At 44.4% G+C, this 20,677-nt stretch overlaps 1 protein-coding gene across 4 annotated transcripts in view; it reads left to right on the forward strand.

Annotated features, from left to right (window-relative positions):
• aup1 (AUP1 lipid droplet regulating VLDL assembly factor) overlaps positions 1-20,677 on the forward strand; it is a 48,525-nt gene that overhangs the window by 9,994 nt on the left and 17,854 nt on the right. For 2 of the 4 annotated variants that reach the window (XM_072497701.1, XM_072497702.1), the window contains exons 3-7: positions 5,283-5,433; positions 7,246-7,433; positions 10,244-10,316; positions 12,457-12,530; positions 19,590-19,656. In XM_072497701.1, coding sequence (XP_072353802.1) covers positions 5,283-5,433; positions 7,246-7,433; positions 10,244-10,316; positions 12,457-12,530; positions 19,590-19,656 — 553 coding nt within the window. Of the gene's footprint in view, positions 1-2,584; positions 2,722-5,282; positions 5,434-7,245; positions 7,434-10,243; positions 10,317-12,456; positions 12,531-19,589; positions 19,657-20,677 lie in introns of all 4 variants that reach the window. The other 2 variants (XM_072497703.1, XM_072497704.1) reach the window with 2 other exon arrangements.

Genomic DNA, 20,677 nt, shown 5'->3' on the forward strand with positions numbered 1-20,677 from the left:
GCCTTTAGCCCATTAGTTTGTCTAACACTGCTTCTCTAGTGATGGTGATGGTATTTAATTCCTCTCCTGTATTCTTTAGTATTAATGGGATGTCCAAAGTATCTTCCACTCTAAAGATTGATGCAAAATATCATTTTCTAAGGAGCCTATGTAGACTTTGACCTCTCTCTTCCTTTTTCTATGTTTAAAGAAGCTCTTATCAGTTTTTACATTCCTCACTCGTTTGCCCTCATAGATTATTTTCTCTCTCTTTGTTACCTTTTTCCTTTGACATTTGCCTCCTTACAGGAGCAGGGATGTCTTGCTGCAATTATATAGGACCTTGGTGAGACCACACCTGGAATGTTGCGTGGAGTTTTGATCTCTTTATCTGAGAAAGGGTGTTCTTGCTACAGAGGGAGTACAGCGAGTGGTTACCAGACTGATCCTGCGATGGCAGGACTGACCTATAAGGAGAGATTGAGTCGGTTAGGATTATATTCGCTGGAGTTTAGAAGAATGAGGGGGGTATCTCACAGAAATCTATAAGATTCTAACAGGACTAGACAGGGTAGATGCAGGAGGATGTTCCTGATGGTGCGCGAGTCCAGAACCAGGGGTCACAGTCTAAGGTTACGAGGTAGACCATTTAGGACTGAGATGAGAAATTTCATCATCCAGAGAGTGGTGAGCCTGTGAAATTCCCTACCACAGAAAGGAGTTCATGTCAAAACTTTGCATGTTTTCAAGAAGGGATACAGTTTTAAGCAGAAAAGAAATCTAGGAGTATGGGATAGGGTGGAAATCTGGAGTTGATGGAGGTTAGGGGGCTACTTGTATTGTTCATTACAGTTCCAAGCCATTCAAAAAGGACTCCGTGTATGTGGTGTTAGCTGATCTCAACCACGATAGCAAGATTGATGAAACTGGCTTTATCCATGATCTTATTGAATAGTGGAGCAAGCTCTATGGTCGTACCCTCATGCATGGGTGACCCAAGCTATTGGCTAAACACCATCGCCAAGACTGTGATGGAGGAAGAAAGAAGCTCACCACCACCTCGAGGGTCACTTCGGATGGGCATTCAGAATGCCTGCCTTGTGCCAACAGATCCCAGGCAATCCAATAGACTCTCTGACTTCACACCACACTGTGTCGCAAATGTTGTAAGCTCGAGGCATTGCAAACCTTTGCCTTTGAGGATTCAAACTCCGCTTTGCACACTTATGTTTAATTGTGCATGTAGCCGTCTTTTTGATGATTCTGCCCTCTCGGCTGGTTGGAAAGGAGAACCTGGCACTATTTGAAGAAGTCCGGAGAAAATCCTCCCCGGTGTCCTGACTGATATTCCCTCTAAGCAGCGCAGCAACCCGCAAGTTCCCTCCAGGGCCAAGCACAAGTCGGTATCTTTAAGTTACCGCAAGTGTGCAGCTTCACAAAAAAATTAAAGGGCTATCCCTCGAAAGGATAGCTTGTGCACAACAAATATAATTGAAACTTTGACTGTAATGATGAAAGCAGATCACTTTGATCATTATCACATTTCAACTTTACACTCTCTACAATTCATTTTGAAATTAAGTAAATGTCTAGTTTACTTTCAGTTTACAAAGGGGATGGAAGTTGAGTACGTGAAATTAGAAAAGGGGAGAATATTTGTTGAAATAATACAATGTTAAGATTTGTTTTAAATTACCCAACTCTAGTCGCTACTTGCGGTGTGGTACTGAAGCGATGTTGCTCTGACGTTCCCAACTTTATATATGAGATTCTAACCGGAGGCCCTGTCTGCCCCCTCGGGTGAATGTGAAAGATCCTAAGGCATTATTTCCAAGAAGGGCGGGACTTTCTTCCTGATATCCTGGCCAATATTTACCCCTCAACCAACACCACAAAAAATCAATTGCTCTAGTCGTTATTATATTGCTGATTGTGGGAGCTTGCCATCAGCAGCTATGATACCATGTTTGCTTAAATTACAACGGTGGTCCTCCCATCAAAATTGGGATGTCACGAAAGGCTCCATAGAAATGCAAGTTCTTTGTTTAACACACCGACACCTGCCATAAGTATCGGTTGTGTTCCTCCAACAGCTATTGCATAAGATAGACGCAAGATAGTGGAGTCAGGAATCGCTGGAACTGTGCATTATCTAAAAGGGTTAGAAAATTGTCAGTATTTCAAGTGTCAGAACTGTTTCTCTCTATCATTAATCGCTTTTTTGCCCCGCGATCGGGCTTGCTACATATTTGCGCATTAGTCTGCATTTTTCTTTTCCCCGGCATTCCGTCTGCATTTTTTCCATCTTTTTGCCTGCACCTGTCTGTGATGATAGGAAACCAAACTAAATATGGCAAAATAAATGGCAAATACTGGAAATCGGAAAGAAAACTTAGGAGTTAAAACTATAGGATTGCTCAGGGTTTGCGAGGGGCATTCGGCCCATTGTCTGCCAACTCACTGCCCCAACGGGCGGTGCCCAACTTGCCCCTCTTTCGTATCCTGCGCAGCGCTGTCCTCATCTCGTGAAGGATGCGGCGGCTTAATGTTTTGGGCATGGAGAAAGGGTGACCTCCTGAAACGTTGACCTGTCTTTTGTCTTCAGGTGCCGATGGGTCTGCCTTGTATTTTCCGCTTTTTCTGCTCTTGGTTCATAAATTTGCACCATAAGAGGCATGAACGCTTCCAGGCATAGTTCACATGAAGACTGATGACAGCTTTGAGTCTACCAGATGTGTGCTGGTATGTATTTTTAAAGCATGTTAGAGAAGCTGTAGTCAAATCCTTTTTATATATCGTAACATTCACATCCTTCGGACATCCCAATGCGCTTTACAGCCAGTGAATTACTTTGAAGTGTAGCCACTTTTGCAGTGTCAGCATGTGCGACAACCAATTTACACACATTCCCCAAAGACAAAAAGAAAAAAAACTTCATTTCTGCACACTCTTCTTGACATTAGGGTACCCTAAAACAGTCCGTTAGCACACAGCAAGCTCCCATAAATAGTAAACAAAGACGTAGGTGTTGATTGGGGGACAGATATTGGGCAGAACACCAGGAGAACAAAAACAAAAACAGAAAACACTGGAAGATCTCAGCGGGTCAGACAGCATCTGTAGACTGATAAAGGGTATTCCAGACTGGAAACGTTAGCTCTGTCCTCTCTCCACAGATGACGTCAGACCTGCTGGAATGTTCCAGCATTTTCTGTTTTTGTTTCAGATTCCAGCATCTGCAGTAATTTGCCTTTGACCAGGAGAACTATCCCGCTTTGCAAAATGGCCCCATGAAATCCTTTATGTCGGTTTACTGTCTCATCTGAAAAATCTCCCTCAATACTGTGTGACCTCTTGAGGTGGGGAGTGCTATCCCCTCGGTCATGGCTGATGGACTTCTTATTGGTTATCTGCCAAAATGGGATGTACCGCAATTGAGACAGGCAGACCTCAGCACCAAAGAAACTCCAGAAACATTATATTGAGATGGGAGCTGTAAACATGGTCAGGTTGGTTGTTTGCAGCAGCCACTCCCGACCAGCGAAAACAGCTGGAAAAACAGCTGATCTGGCAGCATCTGTGGAGAGAGAAAAACAGAGTTAATGTTTCGAGTCCAATGTTTTAAGACTCTTCTTCGGATAAAAGCAAGCTGATTAGGGCAGGCATGTAAAGGGCAAATAATGTCCAACTGTATTCTGGATGGCGAACAGGAGGCGAGCCTGGTATATCTCATTGTGCAAGTTACCATTCTCTTCAATCACTCTGTTTGAAGTCCGGTGCGCGCACGATGGGCTGGATGGCCTCTTTCTGCACCGTAATGCTTCTGTGGTTCCAAGTCAGGGTTCTGCTCGCAACTGCTGGACGAAAACCTCAAAAGCTGTGGCGTAGCTGGTTAATTCACACCAGAGCTCCAAACTTTGGAGAGCGAGAAATAAGGCAGGGTTTTTCACTGATTAGACGTAGTTGTCTGTAAAGTAAATCGCCACACAAAGCATTTCTCAATCTTATCAATACTGTGTACGAGGTGTTTTCAACTAAATTTAGTGCCTGTGTCTAAAATGGCATCTCGGTAATCCCACCTACAATTAGAATGCAATATTCATTGGTCATTGTTTGGAACTAAGTTTCTTCTCACCTGGTCCTAGATAATTGTGCAAACCTGGTTTGAACTGGCAGTGTGTTTGTGGCAGTGGGAAACATACCACAACTACACTGGTTAAACCCCAGCAGTAGCTGCAATCGTGCAATTATAGGGCTTGGATCTTGCTCACTAGGTGTGCTGAACTTGGTAAGTGAGCTGTGTGTGTGTGCGCATTTGTGTGCACTGCATAACATCCATGTCTTTATTAATGGTGTATTTTTTTGAGACACTGAACGTAACGTCGAAGCCTCAACTGTCCCAAGAAATGTTTCTTTCCCCAGTGTTGATTACTGGTGCTATTCTGTTAAAATCTGACCTCACACTGAATCATGAAGATTTTCAGCATTTCAAAAAGGGGAAAATGTCTATTAATATTATCGGGTGAGGTGAGTTGGTTCATTTGCTTTGCTAGTCGCTACTCCCAGTGCAGTACTGAGGGAATACAGCACTGCCGGCAGTGTAGTCTTTCAGATGAGACATCAAACCTGTCTACGCTCTGAGGTAAAAGAACCCAGGGCATTATTTCTGGAAGAGTAGGGCTGTTCTCCCTGATGTCCTGGCCTCAACAAACAACCTAAAAAATATTAGTCTAGGTGGGAGCTTGCTGTGCACAAGTTGGTTGCCAGTTTTTCCTACATTACTTTGAAACACTATTTTGTTGCTTGGAAAGCACTTGGGACACGAATGTTTTGAAAGGCGCTATGTAAATGTCAGTTCTTAGCTGAGTTTTCACTCAGTCTGGTGCTCAGTAGAGGAAAGGACAAGCCCTGGAGAGGCTGGTAGACCTCTGAATGGCAAAGGCTGAGTAGTTTGTCTACCCAGTGTCCGGTTTTGGGAGGCAGGGTCTCTCACAGAATTATTTTTGCTTCAAATTCTAAATGACGGGGCAGCATGGTGGCCTAGTGGTTAGCACAGCTGCCTCACGGCGCTAAGGTCCCAGGTTCGATCCCGGCTCGGGGTCACTGTCCGTGTGGAGTTAGCACATTCTCCCCGTGTCTGCGTGGGTTTCGCCCCCACAACCCACAAATGTGCAGAGTAGGTGGATTGGCCACAGTAAATTGCCCCTTGAAAAAAATAATTGGGTAATCTAAAAAAAATTTTTCTTAAATGTTAAATTCTAAATGAAATATATTACGTTTCCCTTATCTGTATCACGTTGCAGGGTTATCGTACGGGCAATGTGTGCAATTCTGGGTATGTTTGTCACGCAACGTGACTCCAGGCATCAAGATAAAAATGTCAAAACCTACATCTCTAACCACATCACCCAGTTTGACCACAACGTATTGAATTTCCTCACACCCTGTCACACGGTAAGGTCAAATATTATTAGTCAATCTGTACTGTATGTGTTACAGCGGCATGAGCTTGTGCATCTCCTTGTTTAATGCTGGATATTTTGACCAACCAATAAGCTAGGGTGACACAGTGGTTAGCACTGCTGCGTCACAGCACCAGTGACCCGAGTTCAATTCCGGCCTTGGGTGACTGTCTGTGTGGAGTTTGCACTTTCTCCCCGTGTCTGTATGGGTTTCCTCCGGGTGCTCTGGTTTCCTCCCACAGTCCAAAGGTGGGCAGGTTAGGTGAATTGGCCATAATAAAATTGCCCTTTAGTGTCCAAAGATGCTCAGGTTAGGTGGATTTACGGAGATAGGGCGAGGGAGTGGGCCTGGGTGGGGTTCTCATTCAGATAGTCGATGCAGATACGGGCCAAATAGACTCCTCCTGCACTGTAGAGATTCTATGGTCTTGCTGGTCTGTGTCTTGTTTTGCTCGTCTCCAAGTCATGAACAGTAATCTTCTGTTGCAGACGTGGCTAATTGAAGACGTTGAGCCCCGAAGAAACACCTGGTCTTCTCACCATCTATCCCCCACAGCCCTCTCTCTCCAGACATGACTCATTTTTTATCCTATCAGTTTCACTTACCTTATTACCATTCCATCTTTAATATTGCCATTTAGGTGGAAAAGATTGCTCCTCCCCACCATCCCTTCTTAATCATGGCTTCCTTGGTGTTTTAATTTTCATGCCCTGGAATTTGAAACCTCCCAGTTGAGTTCATTGGCTTTGCTAATTAATTTCCTTTGTGACCATAGGACAATTTAGCCAATGGCAAATTTTGCCCAGGGAATGATGTGATCGATCAGACTGTGGCTTTTGATTTCCTATTGGAACAACGTATTTCCGAAGATAAAAAGAGAACAAAAGTAATCCCCTTGAATTTGGCCCCTTGAACCTGCTGCACCGCTCATCAGGATCATGGCTAATCTTCTAGCTCAGTTATTCCTTCCAGCGCTATCCCCATATCCCTTGATTCTTTAGTATCCAAAATTCTGTCGCTCCCTAACATCAGTGTATACTCCACTGATTATCCACAGTTCTCTGGTGCAGCAAATTACAATGGTACACTACTTTCTGAATGAAGACATTTCTCTTCATCTCAGTCTTCAGTGGTCAACCCTACCCTATCATGACACTGCCCCACATTCTGGACTCTCCAAAGGGGAAACAGCCTCTTGTCATGCACCCTCTCAAGCCCCCTCAGAAATATATATGCTTCAGTGAGATCGCCTCTCATTCTTGTAAATTCTGAGGAATTTAGGCTTAGTCTACTCAATCTCTTTTTGTAGGACAAACCCTTCATCCTGGGAATCAGCCAGTCATTGCACTTCCTGTAAGGGCAAGTATATCATTCCTCAGCTACCAAGAGCAAAACAGTACCATTGCTTTGTAGTGCAATCGGTTGGAGCTGACGCAGCCCTTCCCATTGCTGTGTCCACTGGACACAATGGATTCAGAGAGCTTATCCAGTGAGCAGCTGATCCACATGGATCAGACAATATGCATTTTTGATTGCTGGTGTACATAATGGCCACTTGGAAATGGTACTGCACTCCAGTGGCTTAAAAAGCAACGGAGAAAGAACAGGTGCTTTGAAATATAGTACGGGACAACCAGAGTTTGGAAGAAGGGTTGGTTAATACGTTAGTTTACGACCCTTCACTCGAGACCTCGAGCATTAACCAATTGGGTACTTCCTAATCAGCTTCTTTGATTTTGTAGTGGGTGTAAGAAAACCTTTGCTTAATAGTCATTGGGAATTAAATTAGCTATTTATGTTTAGCCCTTGCTAGAGGGACAGTCTGGCTTCGTGAGCTGGGCCCGTGGGTTCCTGGAGCTGGGATGGATGGACAACCGGACACGTTTGGCTGAGGCGCTCAGACAGTACAGTTCCCTTGAGGGAGCACGCGGTTTGCTGCTATTTCCAGAGGACGAGACAACCAGTGGGAAGGTTGGGCTTCTGAAATTCAGGTACAGTTCATAATTCATAACAATTGGGATGCAGGGACTTGGAGTGTGGATTCAGTTAGATAAGTAGAGATGATTTTCATTTATTATAGCACCTTTCACAATCTCAGGGCATCGCAGAGCATTTCACTGCCAGTAAAGGTCTTTTTTGAAGTGTAACTACTATTCTAAGTGAATGCGACAACCAATTTGCATGCAGAAACTTTCCAGGAATTCCCTTTCCAACAGTGCTGGGTGTGCCTATATCACATGGACTGCCCTGGTTCAAGAAGGCAGTTTGCCACCACCTTCTCAAGGGTAATTCAGGATGGGCAATAAATGCTGGCCTCGCCAAATGCACCCATGTTCCTCGAACAAATAATTTTTAAAAATAAATCTTGCACAAAGAGCAAGTTGTTATCATTGAGTTTTACAAAATTTTGACATTTTGGGACTAGCTCTTTATGTTTAAGGTAATGCGAAGGAGATCATGTAATCTGTTCTGAATTCTACCTGACAGTAACCCTGGGTGGTTTGATTGTCAAGAGATCTTGGATTGTTCCCCTGGGAAGAAGGTGCAAGGCACTTATAATTGGAGACAATAGCAGCAGTCTGCATCTTAACAATGGGGACTGTGCATCCAAAGCCCCATAAGTGTTCTCAGGAATGAAGAATCACATTAGATTGATTCTGGGAACATTAAACAAAAGTAAAATACTTGATCTGAGGGGTATTCTGTTCTGTGGCTTTTGACTGCAAAGAAAGCATTTAGTTAGTAGTGTTTTTAGACATTTGTTGCAGTAAATCTCTTTAAAACGTTAAATTCCAATGTGTCATTTTTCAGCTATTAATTGGAAGTTCAGTTATCAGTCCTTGCAGGGATTGTAACAACGTCTTAATGATCACATCATAGATATATATTGGGGTGTACATTGACCAGGGCTCTGCCGAGAATGTACTTGACAATCTTCAAATAGTGCCATGGGACGTTTGACACCCACATCTGAGAATAGCCCATTTCATCTGAAAGTGGCACCTCCTGACAGTGCAGCACTCCCTCAGTACTGCAATGGAGTGTCAGCTAACTTGTGTACTCAAGTTGCTGGTGGCACGCTGGTTAGCACTGCTTCCGCACCACGCCAGAGATTTGAGTTCAATTCTGGCATTGGGTGACTATGTGGAGTTTGCATATTCTCCCCGTGTCTGCGTGGGTTTCCTCCGGGTGCTCCGGTTTCCTCCCACAGTCCAAAGATGTACAGTTAGGTGGATTGTCCATGCCAAATTGCCCCTTCGATTTATGGTCATGTGTACCAAGGTACACTGAAAAGTATTGATCTGCGTACCGTCCAGGCAGATTGTTCCATACATGAAAAAAACATAGGACATACGATAAATACACAAGTAAATACATCGACATAGATATCGGGTGAAGCATACGAAGTATAGTGCTAACAGCAGTAAAGACGTGTAGAGAGATCAGTTCAAAACCATACGAGGGTCATTCAGGAGTCTGAAAACAGCGGAGAAGAAGCTGTTTTTGACCCTGAAGAGGTTGGCAGAGAGAATAACCCGGGTGGGAGGGATCTTTGATTATGCTGCCCGCTTTCCCAAGTCCGCAGGAGATGTAGACAGAGTCAATGGATGGGAGGTGGTTTCGCGTGGTGGACTGGGCTGTGTTCACGACTCTCTGTAGTTTCTTAAGCTCTTGGGCCGAGCAGTTGCCATACCAGGCTGTGATGCAGCCAGATAGAATGAACAAAGAACAAAGAAATGTACAGCACAGGAACAGGCCCTTCGGCCCTCCAAGCCCGTGCCGACCATACTGCCCGGCTAAACTACAATCTTCTACACTTCTTGGGTCCGTATCCTTCTATTCCCATCCTATTCATGTATTTGTCAAGATGCCCCTTAAATGTCCCTATCGTCCCTGCTTCCACTACCTCCTCCGGTAGTGAGTTCCAGGCACCCACTACCCTCTGCGTAAAAAACTTGCCTCGTACATCTACTCTAAACCTTGCCCCTCTCACCTTAAACCTATGCCCCCTAGTAATTGACCCCTCTACCCTGGGGAAAAGCCTCTGACTATCCACTCTGTCTATGCCCCTCATAATTTTGTATACCTCTATCAGGTCGCCCCTCAACCTCCTTCGTTCCAGTGAGAACAAACCGAGTTTATTCAACCTCTCCTCATAGCTAATGCCCTCCATACCAGGCAACATTCTGGTAAATCTCTTCTGCACCCTCTCTAAAGCCTCCACATCCTTCTGGTAGTGTGGCGACCAGAATTGAACACTATACTCCAAGTGTGGCCTAACTAAGGTTCTATACAGCTGCAACATGACTTGCCAATTCTTATACTCAATGCCCCGGCCAATGAAGGCAAGCATGCCGTATGCCTTCTTGACTACCTTCTCCACCTGTGTTGCCCCTTTCAATGACCTGTGGACCTGTAATGCTTTCTATGGTGCATCTAAAAATTGGAAGAGTCAGGGATGTGCAGGTTAGGTTACTGGAATTGGGTGGGTGCGTGAGCTGAGGAGTGGGCCTGGGTAGACCTTCTTTCGGAAGGTCGGTGCAGACATGATGGGCCGAATGACCTCCTCCTGCACTGTAGGCATTCTGTGCTGTTGGGAGACTTGAACTTGATTTTTGAGGGTTCTACCCACTGAGCCACGACTGATTACCTGAGACGCATTTCTGCTATTGTTAGAGTGGACAGGAAGGGGAATGAAATTCCAGTAAACAAACATTTGCTTTTCATTATATTGGTCTCTAAAGTACATTGAGTGTGGCTATGTGAGTGATTTGCCTGTTTGTTTTTATTCCTGTTCTAGCTCCTGGCCTTTTACTATAGATAGCATTGTTCAGCCCCTGCTACTAACGGTAAAGAGACCCTTCGTATCTGTGGTAAGTTATACTTATCTATCTATGTTGATAGAGAGGTTTTTCTTTCTCGCCCCTCTGCCGCAAACTCTCGCCATTCCCCACATCTACCCCCTTGCCTTCCCTCATCTCTCGGTCTGTACAGAATGAAACCTGTAGAGTCGTGTAAATACGCATCTGGTGGAGAGGCGCTTCCACCTTTTAGCTTGATTGTACTAGTTACTGAATTGGATGTGGAAGTGCTGGCAAGGCCAGCATTTATTCTTAATTGCTCTTGCATGATTGGCTTGCTAGGCCATTTTAGAGGCCAGGGATTGTGAAACACAGGTTTGAAGCCCAATCTGTTTTCGCCTCACTGAATTTGAACAAGGGGCCATTGGCGATTGGAAAGTTATCCTACATGGCTGTCGGGTAAGGGAGGGTTCACAATCTAAAATGCTGCTGGCCTTCCTGTGTTGGCTTATTTGAGGGACTGAAGTGTTGGGAAACAATCTCAGCACAAATCATTGCCTTTTGGGGGAGCAGCAGATTATTCCGAACACCAATTGTCTCCTGTTCTGACAACCAAACATGGAAAGTCTGCTCCCTGTTCCCTGGAATGCTGTTCCCTGGAATGTTGTATGTTCTCAACCAGCTGCTTTCTGCCATGTTGAGCAAATGCTATCTCGCTTAACAGTAAGAATCATGCTGCTCTGAAACTGCACTGGGGGATAAGCGAGGCGGATGAGAGAGGATGAAAAAAGGTGACAGGCTATTCAAGGTCTATCTATTTTAATCTGTCATGGGAGGACAGACCTGATGGAAAAGAGTTGCTGCTTCCCAAGACAAGCAGGTCTCTAGAGCCCAACTGAGCACTATTTCCTGTGTGTATTATACAATTTCTAAAACATCCCATTTGTTTAAAGCATGGACGAAATTACATCACAGAAAATTCTTACTCATCTTTCACTAAGTTCCCATTAAGGGAGTATGGTTTGGTGAAAGTGGGATTATTCACTTGCTTGTCAGGCAGGTACATGCACAGATATATACGCACACATATACATTCATGTGCACATGCCCGTTCGAAAGGACAATTGGAAAGGCAGCCTGTTCTTCACAGAAACATTGAAACTTGCAACACAGAAAGAAATTGAATCTGTGCCAGCCAAATAAAGAACTGTTCATCCTAATCCCACTTTGCAGCCCTTTCTCCATAGCCCAGTCCGTTACTGCACTTATAAATGCATATCAGTGCGTATTAGTGCCAGTTAGCCTGGAGTAATCTCTCCCTGTGGCAGAATCGCAGGGAAAGGTGTCAGTGGTAGAGCAGAATAGCATTGCAACTGAGATGAGATGTTGGGGCCTGAGATCAGGTAAAATGGGGAGTGCTTGACTGCAAGTCTCTCCTTCCCTTGGGGGGCAATAGCAAGCCTTGTGTAGAAGCTCCCGCCAGAAAATGGACTCTTGAAACCTAACAGGTTTTCCCGATAACAACGATCGATTAAAGTTCAATATTGGCAAAAACTTGTGCGATTGAGAAATAAAAATGGAACATTGGCCTTCATATCCAGGGGTCTAGAATGCAAGTGGGAAGAGGTCATGCTTCTGCTATACAAAGGTACAAAGGGATATGGAGCAAAGGTTGGTATATAGCGTTAGGTTGCAGATCAGCCATGGCCTAATTAAATGATGGAACAGACACAAGGCTTAAATGGCCTACTCTCCCTCTTGAGAGAAATTAGAAACATTCAGCCATCATGGCTGTGCCAAAGATCAGTCCAATAAAGCACACTCCTCACCATCTCTTTGTGATGTCTGATTGAACTTTGATTAATTCCAGTGCCTAATTTATTTGTTTTGCATTATTCCAAACAATTACCATTTTTGTGTTGGCACCTTCAGAAGTGATGGGGAGGGGCAACCAAGCAAAGAACCAAATCCAGACGGGCAGCCTAGAAATAGGCATTTTATGTGGATGATGTCTCAGTGATCTCATCACTGTGGGGTGGGGATTGCTTTCTTCTTATTCATGAGAGCAAGGTGGATTTGAGATGCATGGTCATGTCCCTCTTACTACGCTCCACCTCAGTTGTCAGTTCATGCATTCCCGCCTTGGTGTGGTAGGAAAAAGGATTCTCACTTGTGAAAGTTATACTATTGTTTTCCCCCCTTTCTCCCCTAGAATGTCGCCGAATCCTCTTGGGTTACCGAGCTGCTGTGGATGTTTTTTATTCCCTTCACCGTTTACCAAGTAAGGTAGTAACTGTCGCTAACTATCACTGGGGGTACAATCGGAAAGGTTGGGTGAACCTGCTCGTGTTTGGCTGATTCCTTTTGTAAGATAAGTCTGCCCCCTCCACCCCGTCTCATATTGGATGCACGCATGCAGCGTCCCATGTTAATGTTGCACACAAGACTATTGGGCTCCTTGGGGCCTCGTTGGCTTGGGGATCCTCAGCTGATTACCTAGTTTTTATGATCTGTCCGTGAGTTTTGACAGAGCAGCCTAATTTTGGTGTAATCAGTAAGCACATAAATTGAAGGATGCCATTCTGGTCATCTCACTCCCTCCAACCGTGTATGACCTCAACTCTACCAGCACCACTATTTTTGCAACTTCACCCCGCTGTCCAACAGATCCTAGTCCTATGGTTCAACAGATCCTAGTCCTACTGTTCAACAGATCCTAGCCCTATGGTTCAACAGATCCTAGTCCTACTCCATTATAAAAATGCTATTTACCCCGAAGCAGCTCACTTCTCTAGGTTTGGGCAGGGTCGGGGATGCAGGGGAATGATGTTGGTCTGGTCCACTAAATCTTGGGTAAAACTGGAGGTTTGCTGACAAATATCAATCGGTTCCTTTCTCCAGTGAATCTGGTCCATCTAACATTCACACCCAGAGCTAAATTATGTTAAACCCGTTGGCTAGAGAAAAGGGAGTTTGAAATTTTACCTGCACTCTTAATGTTGCAAGCAAATATTCTTATTGTACTTTTTTTTTTTTTAAAACAAAACAAATTGTCCTTAAAAAAAAAAAAAAAAGATGTAAGTTTGCTGTTACTCAACTGGAGTGACATGGTGGTTTTGATGCTGAGCTGGTAAGCCACAGGTTCCAAGTTTAAATCCCATAGTGGCATGTTGTGAAACCGACTTGGGGACAAGGGTGAACTTGCTGCACCATTCATTTAGAACATTGGAAAAGATGTAGTCCATTCAGCTTCTCCGGCCTGTTTTACCAACTCGATGAGATCATGGCTGATCTGCGCATCAACTCCCAATTCCCTCCAATAATGTGTTGCCTTGTGCAAGGAAATGACCATGAAAGCTGCCAGCTGCCAGGGAAGACCCAAGTGGCCAGGTCTCTGGCACTTAGTCTGGCCCTGTGGCTCAGCAGGGAAGGGGGGAGAATAGAAAAGCAATCGTGATAGATTTCTGGATAATTAGGGCTCATTCTGGGGTCGGTGGGACCTCTACAAACGGGATGGTCTACACCTGGACCAGAGGGGTACCAATATCCTGGGGGCGAAATTTGCTAATGCTCTTCGGGAGGATTTAAACTAGTTCAGCAGGGGATTGGGAAGTTGTGCGAGGAGATATGATAGGTGTTAAATGAATATTTTTCGTCAGCATTCACACAGGAAAAAGACAATGTTGTCGAGGAGAATACTGAGATTCAGGCTACTAGCTAGAAGGGCTTGAGGTTCATAAGGAGGAGGTGTTAACAATTCTGGAAAGTGTGAAAATAGATAAGTCCCCTGGGCCGGATGGGATTTATCCTAGGATTCTCTGGGATGCTAGGGAGGAGATTGCTGAGCCTTTGGCTTTGATCTTTAAGTCATCTTTGTCTACAGGAATAGTGCCAGAAGACTGGAGGATAGCAAATGTTTTGCCCTCAATCAAGAAGGGGAGTAGAGACAACCCCGGTAACTATAGACCAGTGAGCCTTACTTCTGTTGTGGGCAAAGTCTTGGAAAGGTTTATAAGAGATAGGATGTATAATCATCTGGAAAGAAATAATTTGATTAGACATAGTCAACACGGTTTTGTGAAGGGTAGGTCGTGCCTCACAAAACTTATTGAGTTCTTTGAGAAGGTGACCAAACAGGTGGAGGAGGGTAACGCAGTTGATGTGGTGTATATGGATTTCAGTAAAGCGTTTGATAAGGTTCCCCACGGTAGGCTACTGCAGAAAATACGGAGGCATTGGATTCAGGGTGATTTAGCAGTTTGGATCAGAAATTGGCTAGCTGGAAGAAGACAAAGGGTGGTGGTTGATGGGAAATGTTCAGACTGGAGTTCAGTTACTAGAGGTGTACCACAAGGATCTGTTTTGGGGCCACTGCTGTTTGTCATTTTTATAAATGACCTGGAGGAGGGCGTAGAAGGATGGGTGAGTAAATTTGCAGATGACACTAAAGTCGGTGGAGTTGTGGACAGTGCGGAAGGATGTTACAAGTTACAGAGGAACATAGATAAGCTGCAGCGCTGGGCTGAGAGGTGGCAAATGGAGTTTAATGCAAAAAAGTGTGAGGTAATTCATTTTGGAAGGAATAACAGGAGCACAGAGTACTGGGCTAATGGTAAGATTGTTGGTAGTGTGGATGAGCAGAGAGATCTCGGTGTTCATGTACATATATCCCTGAAAGTTGCCACCCAGGTTGAGAGGGTTGTTAAGAAGGCGTACGGTGTGTTAGCTTTTATTGGTAGAGGGATTGAGTTTCGGAGCCATGAGGTTATGTTGCAGCTGTACAAAACTCTGGTGCGGCCGCATTTGGAGTATTGCATGCAATTCTGGTCGCCGCATTATAGGAAGGATGTGGAAGCATTGAAAAGGGTGCAGAGGAGATTTACCAGAATGTTGCCTGGTATGGAGGGATGATCTTATGAGGGACTTGAGGCTAGATGGAGCAGATTTTGTCAGGTGTGTACAGGAAGGATTCCTGACTCAATATGTAGATAGCCCGACTAGGAGGGAGGCCATATTGGACTTGGTGCTCGGCAATGTCAAGGCCAGGTGTCAGATGTCTTGGTAGGAGAGCATTTTGATGACAGTGACTACAACTCCTTGACCTTTACCATACTCATGGAGAGGGATAGGAACACACAGTATGGGAAGGTATTTAATTGGGGGAGGGGAAATTATACTGCTATTAGACAGGAGCGGAGGAGCATAAAGTGGGAACAATTGTTCTTGGGGAAATGCACAACAGTTCTATGTTCTAATGTGGGGATTGTTTAAGGAGCACATGCTGCGAGTGCTGAATTGGTTTGTCCCACTGAGACGAGGAAGGAATGGTAAGATGAAGGAGCCTTAGATGACAAGAGAAGTGGAGCTTCTAGTCAAGAGGAAGAAGGATGCTTACGTAAGGTTGAGGAAGCAATGATCTGACTCGGCTCTAGAGGGTTACAAGGTAGCCAGGAAGGAACTCAAAAATGAGCTGAGGAGAGCTAGATGGGGGCATGAAAAAGCCATGGCGGGAAGGATTAAGGAAAACCCTTAGGCATTCTACACTTAAGTGAGAAATAAGAGAATGATCAGAGTGAGAGTAGGGCCGATCAGGGATAGTGGAGGGAACTTGTGCCTGGAGTCTGAAGAGATGGGGGAGGCCCTAAATGAATATTTTGCTTCAGTATTCACTAGAGAGAGGGACCTTGTTTCCCATGAGAACAGTGTGAACCAGGTTAATAGGCTCGAACAGGTTGATATTAAGGAGGATGTGCTGGAAATTTTGAAAAGCATCAGGATCCCTGGGCCTGACGGGATATACCCAAGGTTACTACAGGAAGCGAGGGAGGAGATTGCTGCGCCGTTGGCGATGATCTTTGCGTCCTCACTCTCCACTGGAGTAGTACCGGATGATTGGAGGGAGGCGAATGTTGTTCTCCTATTCAAGAAAGGGAATAGGGAAATCCCTGGGAATTATAGACCCATCAGTCTTGCGTCTGTGGTGAGCTAAATATTGGAAAGGATTCTGAGAGATAGGATTTATGAATTTTTAGTAAAACATACTTTGATTAAAAATAGTCAGCATGGCTTTGTGAGGGCAGGTCATGCCTCACAAGCCTCATTGAATTCTTTGAGAATGTGACAAGACACATTGATGAAGGTCGGGCAGTGGATGTGGTGTATATGGATTTCAGTAAGACATTTGATAAGGTTCCCCATGGTAGGCTCATTCAGAACGTTAGGGGGCATGGGTACAGGAAAAGTTGGCTGTCTGGATACAGAATTGGCTGGTCGAAAGAAGACAGCGAGTGGTAGTGGACGGAAAGTATTCCGCCTGGAGGTCGGTGACAAGTGGTGTCCCGCAAGGATCTGTTCTGGGACCTCTACTCTTTGATGTTTTTTGATCCAAATGACTTGGATGAGGAAGTGGAAGGGTGGGTTAGTAAGTTTTGTCGATGACACAAAGGTTGGTGGAGCTGTAGATAGTGTTGAGGGTTGTTGCAGGTTACAACGGGACATTGACAGGATGCAGAGCTCGGCTGAGAAGTGGCAGATGGAGTTCAACCATGATAAATGTGAAGTGATTCATTTTGGAAGGTCGAATTTGAATGCTGAATACAGGGTTAAAGGCAGGATTCTTGGAAGTGTGGAGGAACAGAGGGATCTTGGGGTCCACGTACATAGATCCCTCAAAGTTGCCACCCAGGTTGATAGGGTTGTTAAGAAGGGGGATTGAGTTTAAGAGCCGCGAGGTTTTGCTGCAGCTTTATAAAACTCTAGTTAGACCACACTTGGAATATTGTGTCCAGTTCTGGTCGCCTCATTCTAGGAAGGATGTGGATGATTTGGAGAGGGTGCAGGGGAGATTTAACAGGATGCTGCCTGGACTGGGGGGGCATGTCTTATGAAGAAAGGTTGAGGGAGCTAGGGCTTTTCTCACTGGAGCGAAGAAGGCAGAGAGGTGACTTGATAGAGGTGTACAAGATGATGAGAGGCATGGATAGAGTGGATAGCCAGAGACTTTTCCCCAGGGTGGAAATGGCTGTCACGAGGGGGACATAATTTTAAAGTGATTGGAGGAAGGTATAGGGGAGATGTCAGAGGTAGGTTCTTTACACAGAGAGTGGTGGATGTGTGGAATGCACTGCCAGTAGAGGTGGTCGAGTCAGAGTCATTAGGGACATTTAAGCGACTCTTAGACAGCCACATGGACAGCAGTAAATTGAAGGGGTGCAGGTTAGGTTGATCTTAGATTAGGATAAATGGTCGGCACAACATCGTGGGCTGAAGAGCCTGTACTGTGCTGTACTGTTCTATGTTCTATTATTGTAAACCCCACCCCTCCCTCCCTCCCAACCCGTTCAGTAGTGCCATTCAGAAAAGGAAGCAGCGCACTCCTATCAGAACTCCAGTACCACATGCTGCGGTTGACTCTTCATGGTCTCAACTAGAGCAAGAAATAATACTGCCTTGTCAGAACGGATTGTCTAAAGTACCGAGTGTCAGCTTGACTCAGTAATAGCACTCGTTCCTCCAATCAGGGTTATGGGTTCCAGCCCCATGCCAGGACTTGAGCATGTCGATGCTGCACCCGACACTGGAGTGTCAGTGATATAAAGCAACATCTTCTCCTTCAAGTGGGTGCAAAAGAGCAAGGCATTCTGGAATCCTGGTCAGTGCTCTCCCTCAAACAAACACCAAAAGCAGATTAACTCGTCGATTGCCTCATTGCTGTTTGTGGGAACTACAAAAGTGCTTAATTGGCTGTAACATCCTGAGGAGCGTTCAAATGCAAGTTTTTCCTTTTCCTATTACAGAACTTGTCGTCTTGAGTCTCACCTCCACGTCACTCAGTTATGAGCTTAGGATCTGCTGAAAGTTAAGATGCAAATTTGAAGGATTTTGTTGCTTCTCTGAAGATGAAAAAAACGCCTGCCTGTAATTTTCTCCTTGACATTCTCCTCTCTCCCTTTAACTAAGACTGGGGTAGCCGATCACCAATGTCAAAAGTCCTTTTGTGTTTCTGCCAATTGGCAATTTATATCTTGAAACTGCCCTTTTCTGTCTGTTCTGGCAGCTTGCTAGAGAAGTGCAAAACCTATCTCTGCTCCATGCTATCCCTGTCGTACCTTACCTTATTTATTCTGCTGCAAATATGTAACTGATTTTGCCTTAAAAGATGCAGTGGTCTCTTCCTCAGCCAACCCCGGTGACAAAGCATTCGATGCTCTATGCCTGTAAAGAAATGTATCCTTATATTCCTCTTCACTCTCTGGCAATTTCCCCTATCCAAAAACTTTATAATTTAAAAATCTCTATTAAGTCTTCTCTGATCCATTGAAAGTATCTTCACTAGTGCCTTCCAACTCTAATTTTCCACCTCGGCATCATTCAGGTGTAGCTGCACTACATGGCTTACAATAAGTGACTTAATATCTTTTCTGTAGTTGGGCATCTAAAATACCAGTGCTCAATTCTAATCATGGTCTAATGAATGTTTGATACAGATTTATCATTTATTCTTTGCTCTTGCACTCTTATGTCCAGATTTCTAAGATCCAGCATGTTTTGGACCTTTCCTTCATTGCAGTATCTCCCCCTTTGGTATGGTAGCACAGTGGTTACAGTGCTGGTCTTGGCAGCATAGAGGTCATGAATTCAATTTCAAGATAGCAAGTTGATGAATTTAATTCAATGTACTCTGTAACTTGCGAGCTATGACGATGCCAGGTTATTATATACAGCCAGCTGCTCACTAAAGAGGAGTGATTCCACTGCCCTTAGTCTGTCCCACTAGCATGCAATTCCAGCTCCACACTATCTGGTGACTCTGGGTGGCCTCAGGTTAACTAGCAATGGCCAACAAATGCTGCCCATGCACAAATAAAATATTTAAATTACTCTTTATCTACACTCTTAAGTGCCTTGTCATTGTATTTCTTCCCATCTAAGTACTCCTTCACACTTACCCATATTAAACTGCACTTGTCTGCCTATTTTATCAATGTTCAGAAGTCACACTTCGACAGTGAGTATTAGCAGGTTATTTCAGATATGGGTAGGTAGATAGTGCTTGGAAGTAGGAACCTTGCCTACTTTTGCCCTCTACCAAGACTATAAATGCTATCTAGCTGAGATCAGCTAAGGGTTGGTGTCAGTCAAAACTGCTGTTGATGTATCTCACCTAGGCAACAGACAAGCTGTCATCAATTTAATCTTGCTTCACAGAACTATCCAAAGTTACGTTTAAGTAGCCTTAGGAATACCAGCTATCAATTTATTTTGGGTCAGGAAGCAAGGTTGTATGAATGCAAAAGTAGCTGGCTGTGCCTATCCTTATAGTTCTGTGTTTTTTGGTTCTTGTAGGTGGCTATCCAGCATGTCCCAAATGGATGAAGAGCCAGAGGAAGAATTTGCAGCCAGAGTCCAGGAGGTAAGTTGTTTGATAATCGGGACATGCTCCTGGGGCATTAACTCTGAAATATGGGCGGAATGGTAGCGCAGTGGTTAGCACTGCTGCCTTATGGCGCAGAGAACCCGGGTTCGATCCCGGCCCCAGGTCACTGTCCGTGTGGAGTTTGCACATTCTCCCCGTGTCTGTGTGGGTCTCACTCCCACAACCCAAAGATGTGCAGAGTAGGTGGATTGGCCACGCTTAATTGCCCCTTAATTGGAAAAGAAAATTAATTGGGTACTTTACATTTTTTTTAAACTCTGAATCAAGAGCCCTAAATTACAGCAGTGGCGACAGCTTGAACTTACAACTTTGGCAACTAAAGCATGTTAGATAAATCTTTTTTTCTGATAAGATTTGAAAGGCTAGTTTCACTTATGTGAGAACGTTCATTATTGTTTCAAAGCAGTCATCTTAAGACTAGATATAGAGCAGTGCATGCAGTCCTGTGGCTTGGGTGTAAATAACTTTGCAGGAATTGCAAACACTGTGTATTCAGGCCTGTTTGTGGCACTACGCCTTGAAGGTAGCTGAAGTTTCTTTTGAGCTTTGCATCGTGTTGTTTCTCAGATGTTTTCTAATATTTAAATTAATTCTTACTTTAACCATAATTATTAAAGCTTTATTCACTCACTAAAAGTAGCGATTTAAATTAATAAGGCCATATAAAACAAAGCACGGGGTTCATTTTTCAAGAGTGGGGACCAATTTGATAAATGGGAGAAGTTCAATGTTAAATCTTGGTCAATCATCTCTATTTTATAAAATGAATTGAGAGGGTACTGGAGAAGGTGCATAAAGATTTACTAGAACAAACTTCTAATCTCTTCGTATCAGGAAAGGTTGCACAAGCAGGTACTGGTTTCTCTATAAAAAGAGAAGACTAAGGTTAGGAGGGATTATTGGGTTACGGGGATAGGGTGGAAGGTGAGGGCTTGATGTAGGTCGGTGCAGACTCAATGGGCCGAATGGCCTCCTTCTGCATTGTATGTCTTTAAGT

Source organism: Scyliorhinus torazame, chromosome 3, assembly GCF_047496885.1.
Source record: "Scyliorhinus torazame isolate Kashiwa2021f chromosome 3, sScyTor2.1, whole genome shotgun sequence".
Lineage (NCBI taxonomy): Eukaryota > Metazoa > Chordata > Chondrichthyes > Carcharhiniformes > Scyliorhinidae > Scyliorhinus > Scyliorhinus torazame.